The sequence below is a fragment of the Mandrillus leucophaeus genome, unplaced genomic scaffold, assembly GCF_000951045.1.
Source record: "Mandrillus leucophaeus isolate KB7577 unplaced genomic scaffold, Mleu.le_1.0 Scaffold787, whole genome shotgun sequence".
NCBI lineage: Eukaryota > Metazoa > Chordata > Mammalia > Primates > Cercopithecidae > Mandrillus > Mandrillus leucophaeus.
Window position 1 is genome coordinate 268549 of NW_012108552.1, and position 10845 is coordinate 279393.

At 37.4% G+C, this 10845-nt stretch overlaps 1 protein-coding gene across 1 annotated transcript; it reads right to left on the bottom strand.

The window, feature by feature from the left end:
- Positions 1-198: 198 nt before the first annotated feature.
- Positions 199-1913, bottom strand: LOC105529851. Its single transcript, XM_011967103.1, has 4 exons — positions 1785-1913; positions 1490-1598; positions 1027-1120; positions 199-567 (listed from the first exon to the last, which is right to left on the bottom strand). Exons 1-4 carry the CDS (start codon positions 1911-1913, stop codon positions 360-362), a joined length of 540 nt encoding a protein of 179 aa, XP_011822493.1. The 3' UTR covers positions 199-359.
- Between the last annotated feature and the right edge of the window lie 8932 nt (positions 1914-10845).

The window sequence follows — 10845 nt, forward strand, 5'->3', positions numbered from 1 at the left end:
AACAGTGGTGATTTCCTAAGATTCTGGGCAAGAACTTCCTTCTTCCTATTTCACATGCTTTGAGAGAATTCTAAGATTATGAAATATTACTTATGTAAATTTCAGCCATTTTACTTCTTTGACCTCCTTTCTAACTAGCAAATTATAGGCTGCATTTTTCTGTGCATTATTTGTTGGAAAGAAAACATTTTTTTTTCCATTTATAAATGTATGTTTGTTCCCATTTCATGGAAACAATGAAAAATGTGAAACTCCCTTATTTACTGATTCTTGGAACCTTTCACACACCAGAGCTCAGGTTTAGCCTCTATAGCACAAAGGTTTTCAAGGTGAGGTTTGACTCAGTAGGCCTTTCAAAGTCACATTTGTCCATTTCTTTTTCGTGCATATACCCCCAAGCAGGCACAAATGCCTGTAATGCTGAGAACCACACCTAACAAAAGGGCGATTGCATCACCGGCTTCTACTGCTTCCACAACAGGCAGCACCAAAAGCAGTGACATGAGGACTAACGACAACTGTGTTGAAACTGAGGTCATGATGTTGGAATCTGGAGGCTGAAGGTTCCTAGAAATTAAACATGGAAACAAAAAGGAACCATTAAAAATTCCTCCCTTTTCAAATGACAAAATGAACACATGACAAATAACAGGCCAGCCAATCTTTTGGACACTTTATGAATCATTTCCAATCCATCTCCTCATCTTATAGGTGGAAAAACAGAGGGACGTTAAAGACAGTAATTTGAGGCTCATCTCCCTATCTCATGATAACAATCTAATTCCAGGAATTTTCCACGATAATGCCAACACCTTGTGCATCAACCAAACAAAAATTGAACAGGAATTCATAATTAAGAAAAAAAGAAAAAATGCACGAGCCACTAACTTGGAAACTTAAAATATCCCAGTGGGTAAAAATTATACATTTTCTCAGGGTCTCTCCCATCCAGGAAATGCAGACAAATTTGGCAAAAGTCACACAACATATAACTTTGCGAAGTTGTGGGGAATTAATAAGACTTACCAAAGAAATGGTATATATAGAATTCTATCTGACTTGAAATTTTCCCTTCCTGGAGCTCCGGATGCTGAGATTAAGAGGTTCCACGTGACACGACCTATTATTAGCATGGGGGGTGGGGAGGGGGCGGAGAGAAGGATTTAAAAATTAATTATTATTACTATTATTATTTTAAAGAGGCAGCTAGAGTCAGTGCAGAGCGTGGAGGCCATATGGACAGTAGAGGGACAGGTAATGAGGAGAGAAAACAGTCTGTCCAACAAGGAACTAGACTTAAAAGTTGGTCAGTTCACCCACACAAGAAAAGGTAAAAAGAAACAGAACAGACAGATAAGTTCATTTCAGGACTTGATAATAAGATTTGAAAAAGAATTCCTACTTTGGAACGGCAAGGCCCAAATTTGCTCCTGTTTTACAAATACACTGGTGCAACTAAGTATCCGTCGGAGACGAGTTCGTACATTACCTTCCAGGAAGCAGCCATTACAGGAATGGCGAGGAGGGCGGAGTCTCCAAACTACATTTCCCACAATCCCTGCCGCCGCCGACTCCCATGATGCCCCGGCGCGTTCCCCCTGTAAGTGGCAGTGGGCGTGACGGTCACGCTCTAGCGGAGGCGAAAAGTGGCGAACGCGCGGGGCTTTCTTTCACTCCCCAGTTTTACTGTTAAATGCATGGTTTCGTGTGTTTATAGAAAAGCTCACTTCAAAATAAAAGAAATGATAGCAAGGTTTCTACCCTGTTGAGTCTGTAAGGCGCACTTGTAATTCTGTCTTTTTCCTCGACTGAAATGACGCAGCGGGGAGAGAACCCGAGTAGAGCCCTCTGTTCCGGATGCTTTTAAACCAGCGGCTTCCAGCGTTTCTGAAGCAGGAAATCTCTGTCACCATCTTCCTAATGAACCATATGCCATTTATTAATTTTTTAATCAATGGGGAAAAGGCGCGGTTAATAAGGCATATCATAAAAGGTTAAACATCTGTAGTGCAAAAAAGGATTTAGGAAAAGTGGGTTTAGCCCTATTGCAGAAGATCTCTCAGGATTCAGGTCCTAAAGTGACAATCTATTCAAGAGTGCACTGCGGTGATTCCTTCCCAGCTATGTTTTTGTGAAACCTCTGCTCCGAATGTCCCTACATATTTATGAAAAGATGTAAAAATACTGCTTTTAATTCATAAAACAAGAATTAGTTATTTGTATATGTAAGTCGTAACCTTTCTGAAAGATGCTCTTTCAGTAGTCTAATAACTGTGAACTCCTTCCTGAACCTTTGTAGTCATCTGATCTTCTGAACTCTTTCATATTCACTGATTTGAAAATTTATTTGCTGTCCTCACATTATAAATTATTAATGATGAGGGTTGGGTGTGAAGCCACCTGCCTGATCTGAAAGTCCCGTGGTTCAGTCTGTTAGATAATGCAGGTACATTCAGTTCAATGCCCATAATTAGCATGTATTCTTGTGTTGTCAGTTACCCTTTTTCTTACACGTTCCTAGTCTCTCTAGCGAAGATTTATATTCTTGGCTCCTAATAGGCACCCAGCAGGTGCTCAGTAATGTTGCCTAATAATAATAATGATTTGATTAGATAAATGTGCCAACAAAATCTTATGAGAGACCAAGAGGTGCCAAATAAACCAAACCAAGGTGACTAGAAAATTGGAAATCTGAGAATAACTGCACAATAACGTCAACATTGTTTCTCTAACCTTGATTATTTTAACAAGGTTTCGTTCATTGCATCCTTTGTTTTGAGCTACTTTTGTGCCTTTGTAATCAATTATATTTGGAACAGGAGCTATATTTTTATGGCTTCCAAAATATTCTCTCATATCCTACTGTGAACATTTTGTTTTTCCCTACATGTTTATTTTTCCTTATGTGTTTATTTTAGTTAGCTAAAGTCAGCAGAGACTAGTTTAAAGTTAGTATTGCTACAGACTTGTTTCTAGGCATGTCAACATTAAAGATACTGGTTTGGTTTTAAGTTTAAAGAGTCTGTAAATGGCAAGATACTTTCTCTTTAAATTATAATGGTTTCTATTAGTTTGTGATATATATTATATTTGGAAATGTCGATCTCGGGGGGCGGGGTTCCAATATTAGCTGATGTAGTTGCAAGGATTAATTTCTGGAGTACCACGAATATGATATCTCCTTCACTTCTTTGACCTGCTCCTACTGTGTGATTTTTAACATGTCTTCACTCTGTCTCAGTGAACTGTTATTTCCTAGCTGTAAACCTGATTAGATATTTTGGCTAGATTGCTGACCGGGATAATAACTGCCGTGTTGCACATGTGTGGTCTGTCTTCTAAAAAAGGCGATGATAGATGCGCAGCTGCTTCTGTGTCCAGCATCGACTAACCACAAGTGCTGCCTGTGAACATCTCTGGTAGCAATGTGAAACGCCAATTTTCTGAAGCAATGCTACACTCCCATTTTTCCCAAGCTACGTGAATGCTTCTACAGACTTCTATGTAGTTGTTCTTTTGACATTAAGTGTCTAGGGTTATAGAATCCAGAATTTAGTCTTTTGATTCAAACAAATCTGTGCCTACATCATCCTTTACTAAAATAGAGATTAATGGCATCAATGATACTTGAAGAACTTTAGTTACTTAACTGAGCAGTGGAGAGCAAAATTTTCCATCAGATGTTACCCAGAAATGGTTTCAGAAAAAAAAAAAAAGAAGTGGCTTCTGCTCATTTTTCTGTTAGAAGTGTCATTGGTAGACCCTGAAGGAAGGCACCTCTGGGATCCATCAGAGGATGCAGGACAGACCAATATCAGGATTTTGCAATGACTGGTGTGTGTCAGGGAATTTATAAAACCCAGACTTCCTCATTAGCAATTGACCCAAGCCAAGTGAGTCAAAATATTTTACTGGAGCTTCACAATTAAAAAAAACCAACCCAGACCTAGTCAGTATTTCCCATAATTAATAGGACATTAATCACTGAGAATGTTAGAACTAACTACTCATTAGGCCAAAAGGATGGGATAAGCTACACTTTCCAGAGCTGTTCAACTATTGCAGAGAACGTTTACTGAGGCTAAATACCTCTTGTACTAGCATTTACGGAAGTGTATGGGAGAGGTGTAAAAGGTCATTTTGGGCGCAGTTCCAGGCACCACCTAGAGCCCATTATGTATATGGTCCTTCCTCCCACCAGTGAACATCAGTTGTCTGTGGGAATCAATCATACGCGCAAGCTTGTGGAGGATGGGGAAGTAGAGAGACCCCACTCATAGGCACGACAGATTCCACTTTTACTTATATTTCTGACCTTCTTGGAGTAGGTTAAAAATTACTGGATGCGACAAAGTTCTAGTTTTGAAAAGTTGTGATGTTATCTATATAGCACTTTATCCATGATAATGGACTGATTAAGGCAGGGTTTGGGGATCATCAGAGGTTGATTCCAAATTTACCTCTGCCACTTTTTAGTTCTGTAAACCTGTGCAAATTATCTAAGTTTTTGAAACTTGAGTTTTCTCATCTGTAATAAGGGGATCACCAATCTTCATAGGGTTGTTAATGCAGATTAAATGAGGTGACATGTAAAGTGGCTCAGTGTGGTCAGTGTCAGTGCCACTATTATTGGCAACAGATTAGATTTTTAGACATGGAAGTAGCTGATCATAGAGTATTTATTAAGTGCTACACAAGGAAATTTAAAATCAGAATTAGCTTCCATCATGAGAGTATGAACAAACATTTATTATGGAAAAAAACATTTTCTTAGAAAACAGGGTTTCATGCTGCATAGGGTCAGATTGACATTTATATTTAACAAACACTTAAAATAGTGACTAATGTACACCAGTAACTATTCCACACATTAACAAATATAAGCCCCTCTACTCCTTAAAATTATCCTGTGAACTAGATACTATTGTCATTCTCCGATGAAGAAATTGAGGCATAGTTAAGTAATTTACGGCAGGTCACATAACTACTGAGTGGTATATATCCAGGAAATATGACAAACTCTATACTTTTAATCATTGTCCACATATTGCCATGTGGAAAATGTCCACAGGATCAAAAATCATTTTAATTTTCTTTGAAATAAGGTGTTCTAATGTCACTTAGGAAGCCTAATCATGTTGACTAATTGAGGGGTTGCTGGTGCTTGTGTACTTCCCACTAGGCCCTAGTTTGGTGAATGAGGGGATGCCAGTATTCACCTAATTTATCAGTGGATTTTGACTGAAATTTAATAAATATGCACAAAAAAGTGTTTTTTAAAAAATTACAGTATATCTGACCCAGGCTCAAAAGCACACATACTGACAAGTATAGATGTTCCCTGTCAACATACGTTGTGAAATGTTGGAAAATTTCAATTATCATGAAATAACTGAAGTTCATATAATATACAAAATTCAAAAAGAAAGTTAAAGACACCCTTTGAAAATCTTTGCAAGAAGAAAAGATAACTATTGGGTATTGAGCTTAATACCTGGGTGATGAAAGAATATGTACAACAAACCCCCATGACACATGTTTACCTATGTAACAAATCTGCACATGTATCCCCAAACCTCAAATAAACGTTAAAAAAAAGAAAATATTTGCTAGAGGTCAAGAGCTTAAACTAGTCCTTGCAAAAATGTAGGGAGGTTACTAATAATTAGTATGTGCATTTCACAGGGAAATATTAATTCCCCTGTATAGACCAGGTGCTCATTATGATTAAGAGCTGGTAACCATGGAAACAAACAGCATGAAATTTATAAAATTAAAGACATGCTGGATAGAAAATGCAAATAGCCTAGGAGAGTGAATCTTTCCCTGACCAGTCTTAGCCTGATTTCCCTTGAATTGAAAGACTTATGAAATTTCTGTCTCGCCATTTTTTGAGTAAAATCACTCAATTTGAGAAACTGAATTTACACTTTGGATATCTCACTTTGTTCATTTGATAATGCCTTTTTGAGTCAATTTAGACATGTTGCAGTGTATATCAGGCTAGAATTTATTGGTTAGCAGTATCTAGGAAGTGATTACTTTTAAATTGATTCTGGAAGCTTGAATGAGTACTTGAACCTTTTATGTAGACATTTATTGTGAATTTCCAGTTGACAAATTGTAAGTGATCAGTCACTTTTAGTTTCTAAATTTATTTCTCTGGCTAAATCACATAGGTGGTCCAGGTAGAACACTTTATGTTATAAACATCAGTTTCTGTGTCACGGAATGATTTATTTATCTATGAAATGGTGAGCCAAGTGGCAATAGTAAAGTTTCTTTACTCTTGCTTGTAATATTTTGATTGTTTATAAATCTATTCCCTGAGACCATTAAGACAACAGACTACTTGTCTGTAAATACTCTAAAGTAATGTTGTTTGAATTAAAAATCTTTATAATTTTTAAAATGACAAAAGATCTTACTTTCTGCAAGAATAAGTTTACTCAAGGAGGTTGCCAGATTTTCCATGTAACTTTAAAGTCAAATTCTTTGTTTTAAAGGTGGAATAGGTTATATTAAAAAGATTGCAACTGGTTCAATTGAGGAAAAAGTCCTGTACAACGCTATTTATAGTTTCATTTGATTTTGATTTGGACTCATTTTAATGCATTTTAAGCTCTCGTTTCTCAGGAGAGTCAAAATAAGTAATTGACCTCAATCTGACAGCCAGAATGAAGCACTGCTTTTGTGAGCATGCCTGTCAACACTCGTGAACATATGAAAGTGAATGTGGTGGCTATATAAGGGAAGGGACATAATCCTTTCATCTGGCCTGCTTCAGTAACTCCTTAGTAGAATATCCTACGTAACTTTGGTGACCAGACATTAAAAAGGACCTATACAGACAGTAGAGGATCCAGGGACGAGTGACAGAGTTTATTCAAGTTATCCAAAATTGGTCCTAGAAGAGTATTCCCAAAGTGTGTTCTGTGTTTCACTTGCATCCCAATTACATGGGGAGTTTATTTTAAAATGCGAAACTTTAAAACAAGTTCTCCTGGTAGTTCTTAGGTTCATTTGATCTTAGAGCCTTTGCCATTTTATGGAGGCTGATTATTTGGGAAGAGGTGACATATGGGCAACTGAATGACATTAGCCTGATGTTAAGTTAATTATGCATTTAACAAGACCCAGTTAGAATTATTCATCTTGCTTTCATGAATCCCTTTTCAGTTATTGATGAAGTGGAAAATACAAATACTTTTTACTATTTGTATATGTGTCAAATGACATTTTTTTCTTATCATTTCTTATAGCCTTTCATATCTGTCTTTAACACTTTTTTTTTTGAGACAGAGTCTCACTCTGTTGCCCAGGCTGGAGTGCAGTGGCCACAATCCCAGTTCACTGCAAGCTCCGCCTCCCGGGTTCACGCCATTCTCCTGCCTCAGCCTCCAGAGTAGCTGGGACTTCAGGCACACGCCACCATGCCCGGCTAATTTTTGTAATTTTAGTAGAGATGGGGTTTCACCGTGTTAGCCAGGATGGTCTCGATCTCCTGACCTCGTGATCTGCCCGCCTCGGCCTCCCAAAGTGCTGGGATTACAGGCATGAGCCACCGCGCCCGGCACTGTCTTTAAGATTTAATTTTTTAAATATGTAAAACCATTCTAATGATTTCCATCATTAAAAATTAGAACCATCTGATTCCTTGAGGAGAACAAAGCCTTTCCTAGCACTGAGAAGGACTCTGAGTAATAAAATGGACAGTACCTCAGTTATAAAAAAAAAACAATGTGGATATGAATTTTATGTGGTTATTTCTCATAACAACCTCTGTCAAAGATTAGGACAAAGTAGTAAATGTGACTCAATAAAATTGATCAGAAAGGTGTTGTGTTGTGGGTTCCCAATATGTACATTTCTGGTGACAACATTAACCAAAGATTGAATTTGTAAGGTCTTGGACCTATCTTCCCTGAACATTTCTTCTCTCTGTAGGCATTTGGAAGAGAACTGGATATCCTGGAGTGCTAGTATTCTAAATGGCTGGCTGAGGGCCCATCCATATGCTTTGGAACAGAAAGATAGTTATCCTATTATGAAAGTAGTGAGATAATTATCCTATTATGAAAATTAAGTAGCTCTAACAAGTGTTCTTCATACATAGATATAGCTGGATAAAGTGGGGCTTGGACCCAGAATCCTACCTCTTTTGGTTATATCACACTGATTTCTCATAATCATCTTAGTATTATAATACCCATATAGTGACAATCCACAAATACTTATTGAATAAGTTAAAAATTAAGACTTTGAGGTTTTAAGATTTTAGCCAACATAAAGCTCAGTTTGCATCAACATGTATGACATAGCCACCAAAACAGTGACTATGATCTTCGGCTGCAGGAATTGACGTGAATTATCTGGAAGAGGGAGGGAAGCTTTGCTTTGCTATTTCCAGTGTGGGCTATGCCCAGCAGTTTGCTGTTCTCTTATGAGTTCCTATTTTAATAGAAACATTAACAAACTGGATATTAACAGTATAGTGATGAGATTAAACTCATTAGTTGAAGAACATAGTTGAAAAACCATGGGATGTAAATGAGAAGACTCAATGAGAATATCTGCCATTTTCAGTGGCTTATCCCGTAGGAAAGGCCATAAAAGAAAGAAATTGGACCTGTTCTAGATGGCCAATGGGAGAAAGTAATGGGCATGTTTTTAGCTTGATAGAAAAAAAAAGCTCTTCTAATGTTCTAAGAGGGAATTGGCTGCCTCAGTGAGCAGTGAATTCTTGATCAGTCAGAAGGGTGGCTTAATGAACACTTGGCTAGGATGTTGTAGAAAGGATTCAGACTTCAAAAAGATAGTCGTATTAGATGTCCTTGAAGATTCCTTGTGAACCTGGCATTCTCTGATTCTCTTTATCTCCTCCTCCCACCCACCCGCAAGTCCTGTGCTAGTTGTCTGGTACTTATTACAAGGGCCTGTTTTAAGAGTCTCTGAGACACTGTTATTTATCTTTCCAAAGTCTTTATTTTTAGTATTTAAGAATTTCTGTATTTCTTTATTTGAAACTAGGAGAAAAACAGACTTTTTTCTATTTCTGAAAACTTCGGTTAATATTTTGTTAACATTTATATATACCTAAATATATATGAGAGATTCTTAATGTTGTTAATATTTTAATATCAGCCTGTGTAATTGATACTAATTTCATAAAATATCATGTAGGCTACAGTGAACAGATGAAAAATGGGTTCTATATATTTTATTTATACCAACAAAGGTTTATATCTGAGGATCAAGATATAAAGTTGATCAAACTTTTGAATGTGATATGTCCTGAAAGTGGATTTCTAATGGAACACCTACAAAATGCTTTTTTTGCCATGAATCAGAATGATCTCAACAGTCTTGTGTATATAAAGTCATTGTAGCATACATTTCTGGATGGTTCAATTTTAGGCCAAAGTAGGTTTTCCTATTTCTTCCTATTCTAAACAAGTTCTGATTTTCTGGGAGATGAGCTATTTTAATTTAATTTTTGAGTGAGCAAATCCCTTAAGCATTGAAAATCAAAGTATATTTTACTTTTTAGCATGTGGGTACCAAAATATGTATAGTGTAAAGATCTGAAAGCACGTTGACACTGCCTATCACATTCTCTAGATGCTCAGCTATTCAGGGAAGCAAAAACGTGAAAAAGAAAAACAAAGTTAAAGATTAAATATGTGACCAGTACTGGATTATATAAAATGTTTCTCATTTGTAAATGAAACAATAATCAGTAGACAAGAGAGATTGCAATGACTAGTAAAGTTCAGAAGCGAGCAGGCTATTGTGTTTCTCCCTTGTTGTAGCACAACAGTGGGAGGAGGGCTACGTTGACTCTTCTCAATCATTTTCTTTTATCCCCAAGTGTCAAACATTTCTTTTGCTTTCAGTTGGGATTAAAATAGGATATTCTAGTCACAGTCTTGGTGCTTCCATAAGAAACTACTATCTGCTGGGATCTTGTCAAGCCCTTGGTTACACAATTGTAGCACCAGAATTAGGCCTTAGGTCTCCCCATACAAGTGTTCTTCCAAAATCTCGAAAGTTTTCAGCCTTAGCCACTTTTCCTCACTAGTATGGAGCCTGCATGGTTTGTCTTATGGTAATGAGAAGTATTATATGGCATGAGCAATGTTAGGAAGTAAAAGTGCAACTATTTTCCGGATTGAAGTGGGGTGCTGGCCTACATTGTCTAGTGAGACAAGAGTTCTTATAACAATGTGTGTTTTATAGATTTTCTTTAAATATGTAACATTTTCTCCTGATTTAGACTATATATTCAAAGATAGTCCTCTTTTTTTTTCTGGTTGATCTCAGGTGAATGTTAGACACTGAATGTTTGTGTTAACATTTCCTATCCTTTAATATCTTGATGAAGTATTTTATAAGTTTTAAAGCAACTCTCTGCTTAAACGACAAAAGGCTGGGTGCGATGGCTTATGCCTGTAATCCCAGCACTTTGGGAGACTGAGGTGAGTGTATCACGAGGTCAGGAGATTGAGACCATCCTGGCTAACATGGTGAAACCCCGTCTCTACTAAAAATACAAAAAATTAGCTGGACATGGTGGCGGATGCCTGTAGTCTCAGCTACTCGGGAGGCTGAGGCAGGAGAATGGCATGAACCTGGGAGGTGGAGCTTGTAGGGAGCCTCGGTCACGCCACTGCACTCCAACCTGGGCGACAGAGTGAGATTCTGTCTCAAAAACAAAACAAAATGAAAAACAAACAAAAAAAGACAAAAAGCCCCAAAACATTTTTTCAGTTTCTGTAAACACACACACACAGACACACACACACACACACGCCCCACACATAGACACCTGCACAGTGGTGAATG